This window comes from Oryzias latipes, chromosome 15 (assembly GCF_002234675.1).
Source record: "Oryzias latipes chromosome 15, ASM223467v1".
In the NCBI taxonomy this organism is placed as follows: Eukaryota; Metazoa; Chordata; class Actinopteri; order Beloniformes; family Adrianichthyidae; genus Oryzias; species Oryzias latipes.
Window position 1 is genome coordinate 29,865,134 of NC_019873.2, and position 22,411 is coordinate 29,887,544.

At 57.2% G+C, this 22,411-nt stretch overlaps 2 protein-coding genes across 3 annotated transcripts; one reads left to right on the top strand and one right to left on the bottom strand.

Annotated features, from left to right (window-relative positions):
* The first annotated feature begins 165 nt into the window (after positions 1–165).
* Positions 166–10,185, top strand: inpp5f (inositol polyphosphate-5-phosphatase F). Of its 2 annotated transcripts, none has more exons than XM_011484770.3 (20): positions 166–573; positions 1,538–1,618; positions 1,923–2,059; positions 2,398–2,526; positions 2,635–2,820; positions 2,899–2,955; positions 3,041–3,239; positions 3,532–3,711; positions 4,044–4,111; positions 4,206–4,330; positions 4,422–4,499; positions 4,577–4,697; positions 5,065–5,193; positions 6,173–6,290; positions 6,360–6,558; positions 6,636–6,707; positions 6,792–6,865; positions 6,961–7,089; positions 7,165–7,252; positions 7,327–10,185. In XM_011484770.3, exons 1-20 carry the CDS (start codon positions 477–479, stop codon positions 8,450–8,452), a joined length of 3,393 nt encoding a protein of 1,130 aa, XP_011483072.1. In that variant the 5' UTR covers positions 166–476; the 3' UTR covers positions 8,453–10,185. The 2 variants fall into 2 exon arrangements, with proteins under 2 accessions (XP_011483072.1, XP_004077557.1); XM_004077509.4 differs by having other exon boundaries at positions 2,653–2,820.
* mcmbp (minichromosome maintenance complex binding protein) lies at positions 10,087–22,228 on the bottom strand. Its single transcript, XM_023963744.1, has 16 exons — positions 22,018–22,228; positions 21,288–21,379; positions 21,078–21,218; positions 20,954–20,995; positions 20,791–20,880; positions 20,592–20,715; positions 20,368–20,513; positions 20,201–20,298; positions 19,957–20,129; positions 12,193–12,316; positions 11,789–11,903; positions 11,541–11,706; positions 11,327–11,460; positions 10,824–10,991; positions 10,530–10,618; positions 10,087–10,464 (listed from the first exon to the last, which is right to left on the bottom strand). Exons 1-16 carry the CDS (start codon positions 22,073–22,075, stop codon positions 10,338–10,340), a joined length of 1,887 nt encoding a protein of 628 aa, XP_023819512.1. The 5' UTR covers positions 22,076–22,228; the 3' UTR covers positions 10,087–10,337.
* Between the last annotated feature and the right edge of the window lie 183 nt (positions 22,229–22,411).

Below are 22,411 nucleotides of genomic sequence, written 5' to 3' on the forward strand. Positions count from 1 at the left end.
CTCAACTTACTTGTTGGAATTGAAGGACTTCTTCGCCGTAGTTATTTTGGACAGAGTGAACTCATTTTTGCAGCTACTGCCCCCATATGTGGAGGTTGGAACTGCATTTTAAACGCTTGTTTTTGATCCACCGACCTGAGCGTGCGTGATGACGCCGCGAGCTGCTGGGGGCAGGAAACGTCAGTGACGTCGTGCCGCAGCTCCCACCCGGGACACTTTGTAGAGACGCACGGATGTTTATTTGCGTTCTCAGCGGCCGGGATGAGCGCGAGGAGGATGCCGGAGCACCCCGTCCAAAGCGCGTTCCTCGTGGGCAGAAAGGCAAGGAAATGACCGGCTAGCTTAGCAGGCTGCTAGCCGGCGCTCCGTGGGGAAAATTGGCTAATCGTAACTAAGCTAGCGACGTTTCACATCTGTGCCGCGAGCCCGACCGCGGGAGTGGAAGGACGGCGGATCTGGTGGATAGAAAAGAGGAGATGGAGCTGTTTCAAGCCAAAGACGAGTACATTCTTCAGAGCGGGGACCGGGCGCTGTGGTGCAGCCGGAAGGACGGCTCCGTGACACTCAGAGCGGGTTAGTTGGTACCGACAGCCTCGGCGCGCGCATGTTCGTTACGTGTCATTTTTAAACCCACATGTGTGTTTATATTATATAGACTCTTTATTAAGCTGCCGCTCAATCCTCAACAGTCTAGTGACCTTAACCCAGATCAGTCACCGTTCGCGGTGACTCACTGTCCGGTCAGGAGGAGGCAGGTTTGGGCGCGCGGAGCCGGGAGGCACCTCCCGGTACTTCCCGGCTCCGGAGCGACCTGCCAACACCCACAACAGACTCCAAAGTTCCCTCAGGGCTTCCAGGAGGACTCTGCTCTGCTCGCCAGTGAGGAAGAAGTCAGTCGTTAACGCCTGGAGACCCCAGACGAGTATCATTTTCAGAGACCCTCCAGATGAGTGGATCCTTTCTGGAGACCCTCCAGACGAGCGGATCCTTCCTGGAGACCCTCCAGTGGTTCTCCAGGTGCTGCAGACACAGAGGGGTTTCGGCAGAAGGCTGCTTCCTCCTGCCCTCCCTGGCGGTGCAGCTGTCCTGAACAGGTTTTTAGTTGCACAGCTGTTTCATTATTTAATTGGAAAACGGGTTTCCGCTGCTCACTGCTGCGCTTGGACCGCTGTCAGGAGCAGAGCCGTGTTTCCACTCCGGGGTAAAGGCCACCGTGCAAACGTTCCCTGCAGAAGCTGGTCTGAATCCACTCACTGTGGAACAGGAAGAGTCATTGTCTGCTGCCACTCCGGCTGGTTCGCCACCCAAACCCACAACCTTCCCTTTTCCAGTTTCCTACACGGGTTCTGGATGTTCAAACATCATGTTGTTGTGGGTGAACAGCAGCTCCTTTCTACAGACTGAAGAGCTTCTTCAAACTGTGTTGGTGTCATGTTTAGAACACGTTAAATCTTCTCTTCAGCACCCGCCTAGGCCGTTCTCAGCCTGTTGGGCTGCATTCATGCCGTTGATGTTTGCTCTCACGTTTCTGTCTCAGCCACGGATCTGCTGCTGGCCTGGAATCCGGTCTGTCTGGGTTTGGTGGAAGGCATCGTTGGAAAGATCCAGCTTCACACAGGTGGGTGGAACGTGGAAAAACATGTCCAGAGTTCTCTTTCATTGCTTTTTGGGTGGAACAGACGCGCTCTGGCAATGATGGTGCGCCTGAACGCATCATCGCCGACTCATTCCCTAATCTGTGGACGAGTAAAGGCGTTAAAATCTCTGGCTGTAGTTTGAGTGTCCTGATGACTCAGTGACTTTGCTGGTGTGAAACGTGATTCAAATATTTCTTTAATAGTGTTTGTGAACGTTTGGTCAGCAGCTGGTCTCTTCCACCTCCATGCAGATGAGAAATCTTCATCTTCTTCCTCCCCTGATAGACTTGCCCCTGGGCCTGGTTTTAATCCGTCAGAAAGCACTGGTGGGTCATTTACCCGGAAACCACAAAGTCTACAAGATCACCAAGATCGCAGTGATTCCTCTGTCGGACGAGGAGCCTCTGGAGCTGGAGCTGGAGGTACGTTTGGCTGCTGAACGCAGGAGGCGTGACTGGATTTTAAATGTAGGCAGGAAACGATGAAGACGGTTGCTAAAATCTCAGTTTTTCAGGGAAGCTTCATGGACGATGAGACTGAATATTTTCAAGTGAGTAAAAAGGAGCATAGTTCAGAGGATCAGTTGTGATCCTCATCTGTGGTTCTTCCACCATTGAGATCCTGCTTTTAGAGAAGACGTTAAACTTAGACCTAGGCGGGTAGAGTTCAGTGTAGTGAAAGTGCTCACTAGATCCCTCTTCATCGTCCCGATAGCGTTCCGTTTTGGTCCGGGATGATTGACGGGATCCTCTTTCTTCAGCTTTGCAAAAAACATCATTTTGGCATCGATAAGCCTGAGAAGCTGGTCCAGTCTCCGGAGGATTCCAAGTTTCTGATCAAAACGTTCAGTCAGATCAAATCTAACGTGGCGGTTCCCATCAAGAAAAAGGTAGGGCTGTTTGTTTTCAGCAGGACTTTTCCGTCTTCGTGTTTGCTCTTCTCTCTGCCTCCTGAAACTCACGGCTCTTCTTCCTCCTTTTCCTCTGCACCAACCCAGTATCCCCCTGCCTTCCAGGCCAAGGAAAACAAGGAGAAGGAGCGTCTGGAGAGGCGCCTGCTGGAAGAGCTCTACAAGATATTCATGGACTCCGACTCCTTCTACTACAGCCTGACCTATGACCTGACCAACAGCGTGCAGCGCCAGGGAGACTCGGACAGGTCGGGCTTACCCTTGTGGAAGCAGGTGGGGAGCAGGACGGACGTGTATCTTCTGTACGTCTGGAAGTGTCTTCTCACCTTTGACTGTCCATCTGCTGAAAAGGTGGACGACCGTTTCTTCTGGAACAAGCACATGATCCAAGACGTCATCGACCTCCAGGTAGAGATACATACTCGCCGCATTCTTCTCTGTGAGAGGTGACCTCACTGCTTTAACCTCCTGCGGTCCGTCCGCGTCCCTCCAGGTCCCAGAGGCCGACCTTTGGGTGACCCCCATCATCCAGGGCTTTGTGCAGGTGGAGGAGCTGGTGGTCAATTACAACGAAACGTCCGATGAGGAGCGGAGCAGTCCAGAGTCTCCACCAAAGGAGATCACCTGTGTGGACGACATCCACCCTCGCTTCACGGTGGCCCTGATCTCCAGGCGGAGCCGGCACCGTGCAGGTAAACCGGAGGGGATCAGCGGTTCTGATCCAAAGCCAGAGCTGGCAGGAACCGCCAGAACATGCTCAGAATCTGTTAATATATGGTGGGTGCTGGATGTTTTCTGCTCACTAAAAGCTTATGTGCTTCAAGTTTGACTTTAGTTTGATCAAACGCAGGCAGACAGAAGACAACAAAGACAAACTCAGAGGATAAATGTAGAAAGATTTTAGGAAGACGATGGCCGTCGTTCCCCTGGCTGATGTTGTCGAGCGCATCATCAACGTGCCGCCGCTCCATTCTGCCTCCTCAGGGATGCGGTACAAGCGCAGAGGCGTGGACACGGACGGCCACGTGGCGAACTACGTGGAGACGGAGCAGCTGATCCACGTGCACAGCCACACTCTGTCCTTCGTGCAGACACGAGGATCTGTGCCGGTTTTCTGGAGCCAGGCGGGGTATCGCTACAACCCCCGGCCGCGCATCGAGAAAGGTCAGTCTGAGCGCTTTCAGATGTGATTTAGGACACAACAGCTGAAACAGCCTGTAGAAAGTGAGAAACCGGCTTTAAAAAAAACTAATATTTAGTTTATTGGTCATCAAAATGGGAGAAGAGCTTCAAAATGTGACCAAAATGAAAGGAATCATGGTTTTAGAGACGTTAATGTTTCTAAACGGTCCGATCAGACACACCTGGGAGTGAAATGTAAAGGAAGTGGAGGTTCTGGAGGCTTGTATACCAGCGTATACAAAAACTGAGTCTGGGTTTTGCCTCAGTAGAGAACATCAGCGGTAGTTTAGATGAATGTCTTCTTGATGCTGCAGGAGAGAAGGAGACCATGCCGTTCTTCGCTGCTCACTTTGAGGAACAGCTTCGACTTTATAAGAAGCAGGTGGGTCGGCGCCGGGCTTTGGTCCGGTGATGAAATGACCGTTCATCCCTCTGAGACCGGATCAGACGGCTCTGAATGCTCCCTTTGTCATCAGGTCATCATTAACCTGATAGACCAGAGCGGACGGGAGAAGATCATCGGTGACGCGTTTCTGAAGCAGGTTCTGCTCTATAACAACCCCAACCTCACATACGTGTCCTTTGACTTCCATGAGCATTGGTGAGAAAAACCGTCACGCCAAAACAAGTCGTGTCCTGCAGCTCTGCTGTTTCACGACTTCCCCTTTGTTCCGCTGCTTCCTGCTTTTCAGTCGCGGCATGAAGTTTGAGAACGTGCAGACGCTGACAGATGCCATCTCTGACATCATCACAGACATGAAATGGGCCTGGTGGGTGTCGCGTTGTCGCAGACACAAGTGAACCTGCAGACGTCTCCGTTGACGCATCCTCTGTCTTCTCCTGTCAGGGTGGACCAAGCAGGCGTCATCTGCAAACAGGAGGGCTTCTTCCGGGTCAACTGTGTGGACTGTCTGGACAGAACCAACGTGGTTCAAGCTGCCATTGCTCGGGTCGTGATGGAGCAACAAGTGAGACGTGACCTTTAACCTGTGCTATTGTTGCTTTAGGACAGATGTTTTCCTTCAGCCACGGGTTTCCACCATCTCAGTCCGGGTTCATGTCTGTCAGCGGTACCGTTTCCCGGTGGGAGATGCTGCCAGCTGTTAAAGGTTACAAGATGGCGTTTAGCAGGGTGGGGCAAAGCTGGAGGCACGCTGCAGAGGAAATAACCACGTCATAGATTATCCTCAGATTAACTCACTGGATTAATTAAAAAAATGTTTCTCTAAATACCCAAAGTCCCCCAATTGATGGATGAGTCCGTGTTTGTGTTTCAAATACGTATGAAGATCCGTCTGCGGCTGCGACTCAGCAGATCTGTTCCCCTCCCTGCAGCTGAAGAAACTGGGCGTGATGCCTCCAGAACAGCCCCTGCCTCTCAAATGCTACCGGATCTACCAGGTCATGTGGGCCAACAACGGCGACACCATCAGCAGGCAGTATGCAGGAACCGCGGCACTCAAGGTAACGCCCTCATCACAACAGGTTTTGCTGACCGGAGTTCTCAAGAGGGCCATGTTCATCATGTCACTGAACCTGCCGCTTCACGTTCTCATACCTCTGTGACATTCAGACACGGAACGCCTTTTTCTGAGTCTTAGAGTAAACGAGTTAATAAATGAAGGTTAACCACCACGCTCTTGTCAATGCGGCGTATTACAAACCTGCAAATGTCGTCACTCAGCTGTTCTCTATTCAGCTGAAGTGGAGCCGAGCGGCCACTGAGACGTTCCTGTGATGTTTTCTCATTATCCGCTCCAGTGCTAACGGTTCATCATGCAGGGATTCTGCTGCCTCAGCTTTGTGGCAGCACTTTGTGTCCTGGTTTTACCGGGACTCGAACTCAACCTTCAATCACGAGACACTCGATGTGTTAAAAAAGCAGCACCCCGTCAGGAACAACGTGTTCTGAAATGCAACCGATGACTGAAGGCTGCAGGTCTGGTGGCCTTCAGGCTTTCTGGCTATAAATCAAAGTATCTGAGATCTATTACAAGGTCTGATTTCAAGATCCAAGATCAAATCAGCCACAAAAAAAAAACGTGAGAAGTCGCCACGGATGTTCGCTAGAGACGCTTTCATGGGTTACAGATGGCGGTCAGAAAGAGGCGTTAAAGACTTTGTTAGAGAAGCCGTCATGGATGGCGGTTAGAGAGGTGGCTGCTTCCAAACGATGATGCTAACCTGGGTGTGAACATCCCAGTGAAAGCTGTTGTCCCACAGTCTCTGTGTCTTAACTCGGCCAGCAGCTGAGCAAAGGGATCAGAGCTGAAGGCCTTTTGTTTTGGACAGATCAATCTGACCACAAGAGGAGTTTATTTGCATAACCGCGTTTTGGATTTGAGGCTGAACTTTATTTTCATCGGCTATAACGTGCGATTCTCCTTAGTCAGACAGTGTTCACTGGTAGTGAGCGACATTAAAGGAACGCCTTCTGCCACAGGGAGACTTCACCCGGACGGGGGAGAGGAAGCTAGCTGGAGTGATGAAAGATGGCGTGAACTCTGCCAACCGTTACTACCTGAACCGTTTCAGAGACGCCTACAGACAAGCCGTTATCGGTACGACGACGCAGCTTTGCATGTTAACCGTCAGCCGGTCCTGCACTAACGCAGGTTTGTCTCCTGCAGACTTGATGATGGGCGTGCCGGTCACAGAGGACCTCTACTCCATCTTCAGTAAGGAGAAGGAGCACGAAGAAAAGGAGAAGGAGAGCCAGAGAGGAGCCCAGGAGCAGGTCAGCCTGCTGCTGCAGACCTACATGCAGCTGCTGCTGCCGGATGACGAGCAGTTCCACGGCGGTTGGGCCCTCATCGGTTGTGACATGAGGTTAGCGCCATCAGAACCTGAATGTAGTTCTGATCAGTCAACATGCATCACTGGTGCTGATTGTTGTTTCCTTTCAGCCTGATGGATGCAAACAGCAAAGACGTGGACGTGTTGTTGCTCCTGTCTGATAAGGCTTATTACATCGCCTAGTAGGTGCTTTTATTTTGGTAAAACTGTGTTTTGAGAGACATTTTGGGTTTCCTGACTCGTGCCCTCCTTCATTTATAACCCAGCTACGATGAAGAGGCAGATAAAGTGGATCAGTACCAGCGGCTGAACTTGGAGGGACTGGAAAAGATAGAGATTGGTAAGAAAGCACTCACCGAGTCCGCTGAAACGTTTCTGCTGTGATGTCACCATGAGTCATGCAGGAAGGTGGATGAGCTGCGCGTTTGTGTGCAGGTCCAGAGCCCACTCTGTTTGGGAAGCCAAAGTTCTGCTGCATGCGTTTGCACTACAGGAACGGAGACACAAGTGGATACTTCCACACTCTAAGAGCAGCAACACGTCACCCAGAGGATGATGGGAAAGGTGGGTGGGAGTCCCCCAAGAACAGGTAAGTCGCTGCTGCACAGCTGCTCACTCAGACATGGTTTCTTCTTCCAGATACTCTGCAGTGCATCGCTGAGATGCTTCGGATAACCAAACAGTCCTCAGGCCTGGACCTGCTGGTGGTGGAGAAGCGGCTGGATAGGTAGGTTGGTGCGGTTGGTCTCAGTCCTGTTACCGCAGAAGCTTCGCTCACATTTGGAGGGATCTGTGTTCCAGGCGGCAGAGCAAACCTCACGAGGACATCATGGGGATCCAGAACAAACCAGCTGACCAGGCTCAGGGCAGCTCCGGTCTGGCTCAGGGCCGAAGTTTCCTCCTCAACAAGTTCTCCTCTCTCAATCAGAAGGTGAAACAGACCAAGACCAACATGGGCCCCTTCAAGCCTCTGGGCAAACTGGGGAACTTCTCCAAGCCGGAGGTGACGGTAAATTTTCTGAAACCAAATATGCAAGTGAACCTGTGGAAGTCTGACAGCAGCCTGGAGACGTCAGACGGCCCCATCCCAGGGGCCCTGAAGAACGCAGACGGCAAGGACTCCTCCGATTCAGACTCCTACAACTCAGAGCCGGAGCACCCCTGCTCAGGTTCCTTAGAAAAAGTGGACTATGTTCTCCCCAGCTGTGGTATCGTAGCATCAAACCCACGTCTGGGCAGTCGCTCCCAGTCCATCGGCAGCGCAGAACTCACCGTCCCCTCAGCTGTCCGGGTCACAGGCTGCGATGGAACCGAAGACTGTGTCTCTCAAGTCAGCAGCGACCGGTCACCCGGAGCGGCTTCAGTGGCTGAAGAAGCCATTCTTATTGACTTTGGCACCCCTATCGAGGCCTACTGCCACCAGTTTGTCCAGGACGCACACACCAAACCCGTTGAGGTGTTTGGAGAACATCCAGCAGCTGCTGTAGCTCCACTCCACCCTGTGGTCCAAAATAACACACCAGGAGACTCAGGCCCAGAGAAGCAGGACCAGCATGAGCCTCAGCCCCCAAGGCCTTCCCAGCTAGATGTTGAAACCTCTACCTCCACCTCCAACCTTCTGTCCGTCCAGAAACCTGGCTCTGCCGTCTCAGGAGGCTCCCTAAAGAGTCTGTCTTCTCAGATGGAGGGCAGCCTCGGACCCTCGCCTGCCGACAGCAACGGCAGCCGGGTGGTGTCCCCCTTTGCCAAGATCAGGAGCTCCATGGTCCAGGTGGCCAGCTTCACCCAGGCAGGACTTACCCAAGGCATCAACTATGCTGTCGCAAAGGTACAGAAGAGCCCGGAGCCAGACACGGTGACCGAGGCCCAGGAGAACGAGCTGAAGGCAATGTTCACGCAGTGCCAGACCAGGATCATCCAGATCTAGAGCTTCTCAGGAGCAGGAGGTTGCAGTCAGACTTTTCACCCCTTCATGGTAGCAAAAGGCTTGCAGTGACCGGGTGGATTCCCCTCACAGTTCCAGCTCCGGGACGGTGGTCTTCACACACCCAATTACCAAAAGACGGGTCAATGTGCGTCATTGAGAAAACGGCAACAAACATGACACGAAACTTAAAGGATAAGTAGGAAGCTTCAATTCACTCCAGACATTCCTCTACTGTTACAGTTCCACATGTTTTCCTGAAGTCCACCAAGTTTGAGACCAAGAAACTCATTTTTTTAAAGCTTCTCCACACGCGTGTCGTTCACCATGGTAGAAACAATGGACTATGTTCCCATTGATGTAGAGCTCATCACTGTTGTAACACAAATCCCATGTAATCCCTCTGGGCGGCGGCGTGTTGATCTGTGTACACGTCTATCACAGTAGCCAGGTGACGTTCTGTACGTACTTCTCCTGTAATGTCGGTGGTGTCCAGTAAACCTAGACGAGATGTGGTTCTAGAAGCAGCATCTGCTCCGGAAGAGGTCCTTTAGAGTCAGACGTCCTGGGCGGAGCTGGTTCCATTGGTGGTTGGGTGGAGCTTGTTCGGTTTGTGGATGGGTTTGGCTCTTCTCGTTAGCATTTAGGTGCAGTTGGAGCGAGCTCCGTCCGCGGTTGGAGCTTGTTCCACTGGCGGTTGGAGCTCGTTCCGTCCGCGGTTGGAGCGAGCTCCGTCCGCGGTTGGAGCTTGTTCCACTGGCGGTTGGAGCTCGTTCCGTCCGCGGTTGGAGCGAGCTCCGTCCGCGGTTGGAGCTTGTTCCACTGGCGGTTGGAGCTCGTTCCGTCCGCGGTTGGAGCTCGCTCTGTTGGCGGTTGGAGCTCGTTCCACTGGCGGTTGAGTGTAGGCACTTTGACATTTAGTCATTTAAACCAGAATTACGTTTATGGCTTTGCGGTTGTGCGTCCAGCCTCAGATTGTTAACCATCTGGCGCCAAACGTTCATCCTACATGCTAGATATGAAGCCACGCCCACCCATGGATCAAACACTGCTGCTTTGTGCACTCAACAGAAATCCTGTTTGCCTTAAGCGAGGATGGGTAGAGGTGGGTTTCTGTATATCAGGTGTGTCTACCTGTGTGAATCTGTACGGGGTCACCGTCTGAGCTCTGATTGGGTCTTAGCTGGACAGGATGTTCCTCTGAGTCCTGATCCCGACTTTATTCCAGGCGCAGGCCGTGGTTGGAGGGATGCATCTATCAGATGTCGTGGTCGTCTCGGTTACGCTCTGGGCTGGCAGACGTGTGTTCAGACTGTGGTGCTGCCAAAGCTTCAGGCGGTAGCTGCAGATGTTTGATACCGAGGGTTAGGGGAAACGCCGTTTCCCACATTCCAGCGGTGGCGTGGTTACATGCAGGAGCCGACAGTGAGAGCGGTTTTCACACCGGGCACATTTGTGACCTCCTCCACAGTGGGTTTGTCGTGGTTGTCCGCCGCCGCCGCCTTCGGGATCTTCAGCCAGGACATCACCACAAGATCTTGCTGTTTGATTTGCACTGTAGAAGCCCCTCCCCCTGAAGTCATGTTTCTGCTGTACTCTGATTGTAAATTAAAGCATCATATTTATTAGCTCCTGTGTGCTGCGTGACCAAACATGTCTTTTATTGTGAAATCCATTTCCAGGAGCTGAGCTCCACAGTATTTACAGTCCAGAAATAAAACGTCTTATTTGGTCCACATGGTGCTGAACAGCTGATGAACAAAACAGGAAGTTGTGAAAGGACCTGACCTTTACCTGTACAAACCGCTCGCCTACACTTCCATCCAAACACCTGAACTAGACGGGACGTCAGACGCGGTTCGGTACAGCGGCGTGCGTCTACAGAGCGTCAGGGCTCGTTGCCGTTGACGGTCTGGTGCTGCTCCATCCGACTCCTGCGCAGCATCTCCATGTGTTTGGCCCTCAGCCAGCCGTCTCTGGACAGATGGTTCTGTCCCAGGCTCAGACACAGAAGCCTGCAGCAGAATCTGGGTCAGACGGGCCCAAAAACATCTGATGATCTAAAGGCGTTCCAGCCCACCTCGCTACGACCAGCATCCGGTGGAGGTCGTCAGCGGAAACGCCCTGAGGGTCGTCTTTCCTCATCTCCACAAAGTCCTCTTCAACATACTGAGGACACAGACGGATGGATGGATGAACGGACATTTGGGTGGATGGATGGGTGGATGGATGGATGAACGGATATATGGGTGGATGCATGGATGGGTGGAGGGATGGATGGATACATGGGTGGATGCATGGGTGGGTGAATGGATGAACAGATGGGTGGGTGGATCCTCTGCTGCCACCAAAATCCAGACAAAGAGCGTCTTACCTTGGTCATTTGGTCAGAGATGCTGTAGTCCAGCAGACGGGCTACACTCAGGTAGATCCGGAACCGGTTGAGCTGTGAGGAGGTCTGCGGGAAAGCCTGGATGCTGCTCAGGTACTCCTCCAGGTGAGCGGGCGTGACCTGGGCCTCCAGGTGGACCCGACAGTCCGACTGAGAACAGAAGAAACGGGTCAGAACATGTGGAAGTTGGTTGAGTGCCAGGAGCACCGAACGATCCGACCATCCAACAGCTGAGAGGAAACGTGCACACAGCCGTGAGCGTTTGTTTTACAGTCAGCTGTGGGGGATGTTTCCGGCGCCGCGGCCGGCCCGACGCCTCTCCCTGGATTGTTCCTGTGGCACGCAGCTGCCACCATAGCAACTGATTAGAGCCGCCGCCAGGAATAGAAGCAGCGCATTCCTCAGGCTGACGCTGGAAACTCCTCCACCATCTGACACCAGACACCCAAACCGCTCAGTGATGGGGGCGGGGCCTGTTTCCTCACCGGCAGCAGCGAGCGGCCCTCTGATGCGATCAGCACGTTAATATTGCAGGGGAATTCCATCTGGTGGTAGTTAAAGTCATAGTCCACCTTCTGCCAGGTGATCACGTTGCCCAGCGCCGTCACGTTACACACACCTGCAGAAAAAGACAGTGTCCAGAAGGTCTAGCCGGGCCCAGCCCCCACCCCCAACCACAGGGGTTTCCGTCAGCCTCACCCGTGGCGTCCAGCTGACCCGGTTCCAGCCGGGTCTCATCCAGGAACAGGGAGGTGTTCTGAGCCAGCTGCAGGGATCCGCTCACCAAACGGTTGGCCGTGTAGTCCTTCCTGGGTCTGAGCCGGGTCTGGTTCATGTTCTGCAGGCTCATGGCCAGGTACCAAGACTGGAACGGTTCCGAACACGAGAGAACCACACGATCAGTGCAGAACACACAAAACACAATTCCACTCGGATCTCAGACTCACACAAGGCACGAGCTGCTGCAGGATCTGATAGAGGCGCTCGGAGTACGAGGCGGCGGGAAGGCCACTCAGGTTCAGCGTGAACTTCCCCAGAGGGAGGGCGTCCCGCCGGGAGTATCTGTACACACACACAGACCCAACCACACACACACACGCGCACACACACACACAGGAATATGGTCAGCTTTGGACAGACAGCACTAAGAGAGACAGAGTGTGAGGGAGGAGGTTCAAATCTCAGCTCAGTTTGAAGGAGTTCGGTGTTTTGTTAGGTTACTACACCGTTTGGACAGTAGGGGGCACTGCTGTCAAAGAAACAGGGTTTCTATACAGAACTCCTTTTCTATCAGAACCTCCAGGATCAGGAGGGACAGAGTTCTCCTCCACGGTGGTCTGAGTGGACCTACACAGAGGAGAGGAGGTGCAGCAGGAGGAACTCAGCGGCCAGGCCGTCCCCCAGGAGGACGTGGGTGAAGTACGCCAGGAGCTCCGCCCGCACCGAAGCCATCTCTGCCACCGTGGACGACAAAACTGAGGAGACAGGAGAAGATGCCGTTTGCTGCTCCATCCTGAGGATCAACTCCAAGACGACAAAAGACAAAAGGAACATTTCAGTCCTCCGGTGTCCACACAGAGGAACCTGGAGGGGAGACGTGTAAGAGGTGGAGGAGGGGGGGCAGACGTGTAAGGAGGGTGGAGAAGGGGGGGGCAGATGTGTAAGAGGTGGAGCGGGGGGGGGGGGGGGGGCAGAGGTGTAAGGAGGGTGGAGAAGGGAGGGCAGAGGTGTAAGGAGGGTGGAGAAGGAGGGGGCAGACGTGTAAGAGGTGGAGTGGGGGGGCAAACGTGTAAGGAGGGTGGAGCAGGGGGGGCAGACGTGTAAGGAGGGTGGAGAAGGAGGGGGCAGACGTGTAAGAGGTGGAGCGGGGGGGGAAGGTGTGTAAGGAGGGTGGAGCAGGGGGGGCAGACGTGTATGGAGGGTGGAGAAGGAGGGGGCAGACGTGTAAGAGGTGGAGCGGGGGGGGGGGAGACGTGTAAGGAGGGTGGAGAAGGAGGGGGCAGACGTGTAAGAGGTGGAGCGGGGGGGGAAGGCGTGTAAGGAGGGTGGAGCAGGGGGGGCAGACGTGTATGGAGGGTGGAGAAGGAGGGGGCAGACGTGTAAGAGGTGGAGCGGGGGGGGCAGATGTGTAAGAGGTGGAGCGGGGGGGGGCAGATGTATAAGAGGTGGAGCAGGGGGGGGCAGATGTATAAGAGGTGGAGGAGGGGGGGCAGACGTGTAAGGAGGGTGGAGAAGGAGGGGGCAGACATGTAAGAGGTGGAGTGGGGGGGCAGACGTGTAAGGAGGGTGGAGCGGGGGGGGGGGGCAGACGTGTAAGGAGGGTGGAGCAAGGGGGGGGGGGCAGACGTGTAAGGAGGGTGGAGCAAGGGGGGGCAGATGTGTAAGAGGTGGAGCGGGGGGGGACAGACGTGTAAGGAGGGTGGAGCAGGGGGGGGCAGATGTGTAAGGAGGGTGGAGCAGGTGGGGGCAGACGTGTAAGAGGTGGAGCAGGTGGGGCAGACGTGTAAGGAGGGTGGAGAAGGGGGGGCAGACGTGTAAGAGGTGGAGCGGGGGGGGCAGACGTGTAAGGAGGGTGGAGCAGGGGGGGGCAGATGTGTAAGAGGTGGAGCGGGGGGGGACAGACGTGTAAGGAGGGTGGAGCAGGGGGGGGCAGATGTGTAAGGAGGGTGGAGCAGGTGGGGGCAGACGTGTAAGAGGTGGAGCGGGGGGGCAGACGTGTAAGGAGGGTGGAGAAGGGGGGGCAGACGTGTAAGAGGTGGAGCGGGGGGGGCAGATGTGTAAGAGGTGGAGCGGGGGGGGGGCAGATGTATAAGAGGTGGAGCAGGGGGGGAAGGTGTGTAAGGAGGGTGGAGCAGGGGGGGCAGACGTGTATGGAGGGTGGAGAAGGAGGGGGCAGACGTGTAAGAGGTGGAGCGGGGGGGGGAGACGTGTAAGGAGGGTGGAGAAGGAGGGGGCAGACGTGTAAGAGGTGGAGCGGGGGGGGCAGATGTGTAAGAGGTGGAGGAGGGGGGGCAGACGTGTAAGGAGGGTGGAGAAGGAGGGGGCAGACGTGTAAGAGGGGGAGCGGGGGGGGGGGCAGACGTGTAAGGAGGGTGGAGCGGGGGGGGGGGCAGACGTGTAAGGAGGGTGGAGCAAGGGGGGGCAGATGTGTAAGAGGTGGAGCGGGGGGGACAGACGTGTAAGGAGGGTGGAGCGGGGGGGACAGATGTGTAAGGAGGGTGGAGCAGGTGGGGGCAGACGTGTAAGAGGTGGAGCGGGGGGGCAGACGTCTAAGGAGGGTGGAGAAGGGGGGGCAGACGTGTAAGAGGTGGAGCGGGGGGGGCAGACGTGTAAGGAGGGTGGAGCAGGGGGGGGCAGATGTGTAAGAGGTGGAGCGGGGGGGACAGACGTGTAAGGAGGGTGGAGCAGGTGGGGGCAGACGTGTAAGAGGTGGAGCGGGGGGGGCAGATGTGTAAGAGGTGGAGCGGGGGGGGCAGATGTATAAGAGGTGGAGGAGGGGGGGCAGACGTGTAAGGAGGGTGGAGAAGGAGGGGGCAGACGTGTAAGAGGTGGAGTGGGGGGGCAGACGTGTAAGGAGGGTGGAGCAGGGGGGGCAGACGTGTAAGGAGGGTGGAGAAGGAGGGGGCAGACGTGTAAGAGGTGGAGTGGGGGGGCAGACGTGTAAGGAGGGTGGAGCAGGGGGGGCAGACGTGTAAGGAGGGTGGAGAAGGAGGGGGCAGACGTGTAAGAGGTGGAGCACAGGGAAGGCGTGTAAGGAGGGTGGAGCAGGAGGGGGCAGACGTGTAAGAGGTGGAGCGGGGGGGCAGATGTGTAAGAGGTGGAGCGGGGGGGGGCAGATGTATAAGAGGTGGAGCAGGGGGGGGCAGATGTATAAGAGGTGGAGGAGGGGGGGCAGACGTGTAAGGAGGGTGGAGAAGGAGGGGGCAGACGTGTAAGAGGTGGAGCGGGGGGGGAAGGCGTGTAAGGAGGGTGGAGCAGGAGGGGGCAGACGTGTAAGAGGTGGAGCGGGGGGGGCAGATGTGTAAGAGGTGGAGCGGGGGGGGGCAGATGTATAAGAGGTGGAGCAGGGGGGGGCAGATGTATAAGAGGTGGAGGAGGGGGGGCAGACGTGTAAGGAGGGTGGAGAAGGAGGGGGCAGACGTGTAAGAGGTGGAGCGGGGGGGGCAGATGTGTAAGAGGTGGAGCGGGGGGGGGGGCAGATGTATAAGAGGTGGAGCAGGGGGGGGCAGATGTATAAGAGGTGGAGGAGGGGGGGCAGACGTGTAAGGAGGGTGGAGAAGGAGGGGGCAGACGTGTAAGAGGTGGAGCGGGGGGGGGCAGACGTGTAAGAGGTGGAGCAGGTGGGGCAGACGTGTAAGGAGGGTGGAGAAGGGGGGGCAGACGTGTAAGAGGTGGAGCGGGGGGGGCAGACGTGTAAGGAGGGTGGAGCAGGGGGGGGCAGATGTGTAAGAGGTGGAGCGGGGGGGGACAGACGTGTAAGGAGGGTGGAGCAGGGGGGGGCAGATGTGTAAGGAGGGTGGAGCAGGTGGGGGCAGACGTGTAAGAGGTGGAGCGGGGGGGCAGACGTGTAAGGAGGGTGGAGAAGGGGGGGCAGACGTGTAAGAGGTGGAGCGGGGGGGGCAGATGTGTAAGAGGTGGAGCGGGGGGGGGCAGATGTATAAGAGGTGGAGCAAGGGGGGAAGGTGTGTAAGGAGGGTGGAGCAGGGGGGGCAGACGTGTATGGAGGGTGGAGAAGGAGGGGGCAGACGTGTAAGAGGTGGAGCGGGGGGGGGGAGACGTGTAAGGAGGGTGGAGAAGGAGGGGGCAGACGTGTAAGAGGTGGAGCGGGGGGGGAAGGCGTGTAAGGAGGGTGGAGCAGGGGGGCAGACGTGTATGGAGGGTGGAGAAGGAGGGGGCAGACGTGTAAGAGGTGGAGCGGGGGGGGCAGATGTGTAAGAGGTGGAGGGGGGGGGGCAGAGGTGTAAGAGGTGGAGGAGGGGGGGCAGACGTGTAAGGAGGGTGGAGAAGGAGGGGGCAGACGTGTAAGAGGTGGAGCGGGGGGGGGGCAGACGTGTAAGGAGGGTGGAGCGGGGGGGGGGGGCAGACGTGTAAGGAGGGTGGAGCAAGGGGGGGCAGATGTGTAAGAGGTGGAGCGGGGGGGGACAGACGTGTAAGGAGGGTGGAGCGGGGGGGGCAGATGTGTAAGGAGGGTGGAGCAGGTGGGGGCAGACGTGTAAGAGGTGGAGCGGGGGGGCAGACGTCTAAGGAGGGTGGAGAAGGGGGGGCAGACGTGTAAGAGGTGGAGCGGGGGGGGCAGACGTGTAAGGAGGGTGGAGCAGGGGGGGCAGATGTGTAAGAGGTGGAGCGGGGGGGGGACAGACGTGTAAGGAGGGTGGAGCAGGGGGGGCAGATGTGTAAGGAGGGTGGAGCAGGTGGGGGCAGACGTGTAAGAGGTGGAGCGGGGGGGGCAGATGTGTAAGAGGTGGAGCGGGGGGGGGCAGATGTATAAGAGGTGGAGCAGGGGGGGCAGATGTATAAGAGGTGGAGGAGGGGGGGCAGACGTGTAAGGAGGGTGGAGAAGGAGGGGGCAGACGTGTAAGAGGTGGAGCGGGGGGGGCAGACGTGTAAGGAGGGTGGAGCGGGGGGGGGCAGACGTGTAAGGAGGGTGGAGCAAGGGGGGCAGATGTGTAAGAGGTGGAGCGGGGGGGGACAGACGTGTAAGGAGGGTGGAGCAGGGGGGGGCAGATGTGTAAGGAGGGTGGAGCAGGTGGGGGCAGACGTGTAAGGAGGGTGGAGCAGGGGGGGCAGACGTGTAAGGAGGGTGGAGCAGGTGGGGCAGACGTGTAAGAGGTGGAGCGGGGGGGGCAGACGTGTAAGGAGGGTGGAGCGGGGGGGGGGCAGACGTGTAAGGAGGGTGGAGCAAGGGGGGGCAGATGTGTAAGAGGTGGAGCGGGGGGGGACAGACGTGTAAGGAGGGTGGAGCAGGGGGGGCAGATGTGTAAGGAGGGTGGAGCAGGTGGGGGCAGACGTGTAAGAGGTGGAGCAGGTGGGGCAGACGTGTAAGGAGGGTGGAGCAAGGGGGGGCAGATGTGTAAGAGGTGGAGCGGGGGGGGACAGACGTGTAAGGAGGGTGGAGCGGGGGGGGCAGATGTGTAAGGAGGGTGGAGCAGGTGGGGGCAGACGTGTAAGAGGTGGAGCGGGGGGGCAGACGTCTAAGGAGGGTGGAGAAGGGGGGGCAGACGTGTAAGAGGTGGAGCGGGGGGGCAGACGTGTAAGGAGGGTGGAGCAGGGGGGGGCAGATGTGTAAGAGGTGGAGCGGGGGGGGACAGACGTGTAAGGAGGGTGGAGCAGGGGGGGCAGATGTGTAAGGAGGGTGGAGCAGGTGGGGGCAGACGTGTAAGAGGTGGAGCGGGGGGGGCAGATGTATAAGAGGTGGAGGAGGGGGGGCAGACGTGTAAGGAGGGTGGAGAAGGAGGGGGCAGACGTGTAAGAGGTGGAGCGGGGGGGGCAGACGTGTAAGGAGGGTGGAGCGGGGGGGGGCAGACGTGTAAGGAGGGTGGAGCAAGGGGGGCAGATGTGTAAGAGGTGGAGCGGGGGGGGACAGACGTGTAAGGAGGGTGGAGCAGGGGGGGGCAGATGTGTAAGGAGGGTGGAGCAGGTGGGGGCAGACGTGTAAGGAGGGTGGAGCAGGGGGGGCAGACGTGTAAGGAGGGTGGAGCAGGTGGGGGCAGACGTGTAAGAGGTGGAGCGGGGGGGGCAGACGTGTAAGGAGGGTGGAGCGGGGGGGGGGCAGACGTGTAAGGAGGGTGGAGCAAGGGGGGGCAGATGTGTAAGAGGTGGAGCGGGGGGGACAGACGTGTAAGGAGGGTGGAGCAGGGGGGGGCAGATGTGTAAGGAGGGTGGAGCAGGTGGGGGCAGACGTGTAAGAGGTGGAGCAGGTGGGGCAGACGTGTAAGGAGGGTGGAGAAGGGGGGGCAGACGTGTAAGAGGTGGAGCGGGGGGGCAGACGTGTAAGGAGGGTGGAGCAGGGGGGGGCAGATGTGTAAGAGGTGGAGCGGGGGGGGACAGACGTGTAAGGAGGGTGGAGCAGGGGGTGGCAGATGTGTAAGGAGGGTGGAGCAGGTGGGGGCAGATGTGTAAGGAGGGTGGAGCAGGTGGGGGCAGACGTGTAAGGAGGGTGGAGCAGGGGGGGCAGACGTGTAAGGAGGGTGGAGCAGGTGGGGGCAGACGTGTAAGAGGTGGAGCGGGGGGGGGCAGACGTGTAAGGAGGGTGGAGCGGGGGGGGGGCAGACGTGTAAGGAGGGTGGAGCAAGGGGGGGCAGATGTGTAAGAGGTGGAGCGGGGGGGGACAGACGTGTAAGGAGGGTGGAGCAGGGGGGGGCAGATGTGTAAGGAGGGTGGAGCAGGTGGGGGCAGACGTGTAAGAGGTGGAGCAGGTGGGGCAGACGTGTAAGGAGGGTGGAGAAGGGGGGCAGACGTGTAAGAGGTGGAGCGGGGGGGCAGACGTGTAAGGAGGGTGGAGCAGGGGGGGGCAGATGTGTAAGAGGTGGAGCGGGGGGGGACAGACGTGTAAGGAGGGTGGAGCAGGGGGTGGCAGATGTGTAAGGAGGGTGGAGCAGGTGGGGGCAGACGTGTAAGAGGTGGAGCGGGGGGGCAGACGTGTAAGGAGGGTGGAGAAGGGGGGGCAGACGTGTAAGAGGTGGAGCGGGGGGGGCAGATGTGTAAGAGGTGGAGCGGGGGGGGCAGATGTATAAGAGGTGGAGCAAGGGGGGAAGGTGTGTAAGGAGGGTGGAGCAGGGGGGGCAGACGTGTATGGAGGGTGGAGAAGGAGGGGGCAGACGTGTAAGAGGTGGAGCGGGGGGGGGGGAGACGTGTAAGGAGGGTGGAGAAGGAGGGGGCAGACGTGTAAGAGGTGGAGCGGGGGGGAAGGCGTGTAAGGAGGGTGGAGCAGGGGGGGCAGACGTGTATGGAGGGTGGAGAAGGAGGGGGCAGACGTGTAAGAGGTGGAGCGGGGGGGGCAGATGTGTAAGAGGTGGAGGAGGGGGGCAGACGTGTAAGGAGGGTGGAGAAGGAGGGGGCAGACGTGTAAGAGGTGGAGCGGGGGGGGGCAGACGTGTAAGGAGGGTGGAGCGGGGGGGGGGGCAGACGTGTAAGGAGGGTGGAGCAAGGGGGGGCAGATGTGTAAGAGGTGGAGCGGGGGGGACAGACGTGTAAGGAGGGTGGAGCGGGGGGGGCAGATGTGTAAGGAGGTGGAGCGGTGGGGGGCAGACGTGTAAGAGGTGGAGCGGGGGGGCAGACGTTAAGGAGGGTGGAGAAGGGGGGGCAGACGTGTAAGAGGTGGAGGGGGGGCAGACGTGTAAGGAGGGTGGAGCAGGGGGGGCAGATGTGTAAGAGGTGGAGCGGGGGGGGACAGACGTGTAAGGAGGGTGGAGCAGGGGGGCAGATGTGTAAGGAGGGTGGAGCAGGTGGGGGGCAGACGTGTAAGAGGTGGAGCGGGGGGGCAGATGTGTAAGAGGTGGAGCGGGGGGGCAGATGTATAGAGGTGGAGCAGGGGGGGCAGATGTATAGAGGTGGAGGAGGGGGGGCAGACGTGTAAGGAGGGTGGAGAGGAGGGGGCAGACGTGTAAGAGGTGGAGCGGGGGGGGCAGACGTGTAAGGAGGGTGGAGCGGGGGGGGGCAGACGTGTAAGGAGGTGGAGCAAGGGGGGCAGATGTGTAAGAGGTGGAGGGGGGGGGCAGACGTGTAAGGAGGGTGGAGCAGGGGGGGCAGATGTGTAAGGAGGGTGGAGCAGGTGGGGGCAGACGTGTAAGGAGGGTGGAGCAGGGGGGGCAGACGTGTAAGGAGGGTGGAGCAGGGGGGGGGGCAGACGTGTAAGGAGGGTGGAGCAGGGGGGGCAGATGTGTAAGAGGTGGAGCGGGGGGGGGGAGACGTGTAAGGAGGGTGGAGAAGGGGGGGGCAGACGTGTAAGGAGGGTGGAGCAGGGGGGGGGGCAGATGTCCTCCAGGTCAAACGTCTTGAGTTCCTGCGTGATGCTGATGAATTTCCACGGAAGCGACAGAATTTACTGGTTTTGGTGTTTCGGCGTTTTCTTCTAGTCTGGAATCATTTCTGTTTCTACAAAAACACGCGTCCTTACAGGCGCCGTTGTCGTCCGAGGTTGCGTGCGGCAGCAGCGGGTTGTTGTGTTGCAGCGGTTTGGCGTGGAGCACGTGAAGCCGGGGAACGAGCGAGGCCGGCGGGCTGTGCACACGCTGCTCCTCCGCCGTCTCCATGCCCTCCGTGGGGTCCAGGAAGGACGAGGAGGCGTCTCTGCGAGGAAGAAAGGCGGTGAGACGGGCAGCACGCAGACAGGGGGCGGGGCTACGAAGCGAGGGCCTCACCTCTCCTCCGCCAGGGCGCTGAGAGCGGGACTGACGGACAGGATCCCGAAAACCTCCAGGGCGTCGTTCAGCTTGAAGCTCTCCCAGTCTTCGTACACCTGCCAACGAGCACAGCCTGAGGATCAGGGTTCCCACCGGAGCCACCAACGCGCTCGTCCAGCTCCAACCTTCACCAGGCAGGCGGGGCCCCTCTCTCCTGGGAGGGGGAAGTTGAGGTCGAGGTGGGATGCGGACGCCGCCTGGGTGGGAGGAGCCTCCGTCTCTTGACGCTTACAGTCGGCGTTGCTCTGCAGGTCCGTTGGACCCTGAAGACCTGCAGAAATATTTGGAGAACGTTTGAGGGGGGAGGACGCCTAAGGTTCGACACCCAGCAGACGGCGAAGACAAACACCTGCGTGAGCTTGCTTCTGCGGCTGCGTGTCCATGTCCTCGTCCTCCTCGTAGCTGCGTTTCTGCCTGCTCGGCACGTAGGAGGTGGACGCCACCACGCGCGCCTGGCTGCTGCCCGCATATCCGTGCTCTCAGGTTAAGGAACAACACACAACTGTTCACACTGTCATCAGAGAACCTGATCCCTGATCCCAGGATATGTCCTTCACCCACAGGTTCTCCCCAGGAATGGGCACACAGTAGAAGGTCTGCCGCTCTGCCGTCACGGTGTTCTTGGAGTTAAAGTCCACCTGGGATTCAAACCAACAGCTGAGCTGAAGCGGCTGCACCACCTTTGAGGACAGCAGCAGGATGCAGACTCACCCCACATTCTGCCACATCCCTGTACTTCCCACAGTGCAGCATCTGGGGGTCAAACAGGACAAATGAGGGGGAGGGGGGTCAGCTGATGCTAGAGATGTGGGGGGGGGGGGGGGGGCACACTCACTTTAGCATCCGTGGGTCCGTCCACAGTCTCATACACTCCCATGTAGAACTCCGGGTCAAACATGTCCTGGATGAAGCAGCGAAACTTCACCAAACTGTTGGGCTTCAGGTAATGCAGGGGAACGTCGTTGAGAGACGGAACCTGGTCCAGAAAAGGACAAGGTCAGAACCGGACGGCCGGTGAAGACGCCGTCTGCAGGACTCTCCTCACCAAACTCTGAGCGCTCTTCTCCTTCAGCTGCTCCTTAAAAAACTCCACCACCTCCGCCTCCCACCCGGGGGAGGAACCCTTCTGCGCAGCCGCTGCAGCATCAAAGGAAGACGTCATTTCCGGCAGCAAATGAATGCTGCTGAAGGTTTAAACTACGGTTTGCATTTTATATTAACATGTGTGAATGTGTCATTTTATTCGATCGTTTAAAAAAAATGTTAAAATAACAAACACATTGGCATTAAAAATGAAATAAAGTAAATGTTTAATGAACTTCAAGATTGTTGGTTTCGTTCTTCATGAAGGAATTCGTCATCATCAGAGACTGTATATATGAAGTCACTTCAAAAGAACCAGTATGACAAAACAAAAACGTCTTTAGATCTAACAAAAAGTTGACGAACCCCGAACGACATTTCTACAGTCAGTAAAGGTTTCCGCGCGCCCGATTCTCGTCTATGTCCACCGACTGTGTCAATAAAGTTTTAAACTGATGCACCGCGGGCAGCGGCACCAGTGCGTCAGTTTCAGTGTCTTTGTGTGAAATGTAATAATAACCACCTGGTTTATTCCTTTCTTGTTGCTGTTTTGCATTGTTGTGTATTGAAATGTTACATTTAATAAAGTTTGTAAAGGAAAAAAAAAAAGCTCCATGTGAGGGCGGCTGGACGCGCGCGCGGCTAACGAGCTAGTCTGAGGCGTTAAGTGTTTGTGGAGGGAAGTTTCTCACCAAACTTCTCTTCAACAACACCGAGAGGTGCGTGAATCCAGTCCTGCGTGGAAAGCATCGCTAACCGGCCACTGAACCCGTGGAATCAAAGACAAACGTGCGAGGAAAACCCGCGCGGCTTCACTTCTCCGATAAGTTTTTCACTCACTCGGGATTGCAGAAGCGAGGCGCGAAATTTGCGTCACTGCGCACCAAGAGGGGGTTGGTTTGATTCGAGAACCGGAGTAAACCGGAGCGCGGAGCCACAAGCAACTTTTTGCTTTTGTTCACCGCCCTAAAAACTGGTTTGGATTCCGAAGTCGTTACAAATTAAGTAGAAATTTGTTATCTCTCACGAGATTTTACTTTGTTCTGACAAAAGAAGAAAAAAGGTGCAAAAAAAAAACCAAAGGAG

What these genes read in the sequence shown, in the direction of transcription:
- inpp5f (XM_011484770.3), top strand. Translation starts at nt 477, where the DNA reads ATGGAGCTGTTTCAAGCCAAAGACGAGTACATTCTTCAGAGCGGGGAC. An exon ending in CTCATCGGTTGTGACATGAG is followed by an intron (nt 6,559 to 6,635) that starts GTTAGCGCCATC and finishes GTTTCCTTTCAG; the next exon opens with CCTGATGGATGCAAACAGCA. An exon ending in GTGGAGAAGCGGCTGGATAG is followed by an intron (nt 7,253 to 7,326) that starts GTAGGTTGGTGC and finishes TCTGTGTTCCAG; the next exon opens with GCGGCAGAGCAAACCTCACG.
- mcmbp (XM_023963744.1), bottom strand. Translation starts at nt 22,075, where the DNA reads ATGCTTTCCACGCAGGACTGGATTCACGCACCTCTCGGTGTTGTTGAA. An exon ending in GGGTCAGCTGGACGCCACGG is followed by an intron (nt 11,461 to 11,540) that starts GTGAGGCTGACG and finishes CTTTTTCTGCAG; the next exon opens with GTGTGTGTAACGTGACGGCG. An exon ending in CGGATGCTGGTCGTAGCGAG is followed by an intron (nt 10,465 to 10,529) that starts GTGGGCTGGAAC and finishes ATTCTGCTGCAG; the next exon opens with GCTTCTGTGTCTGAGCCTGG.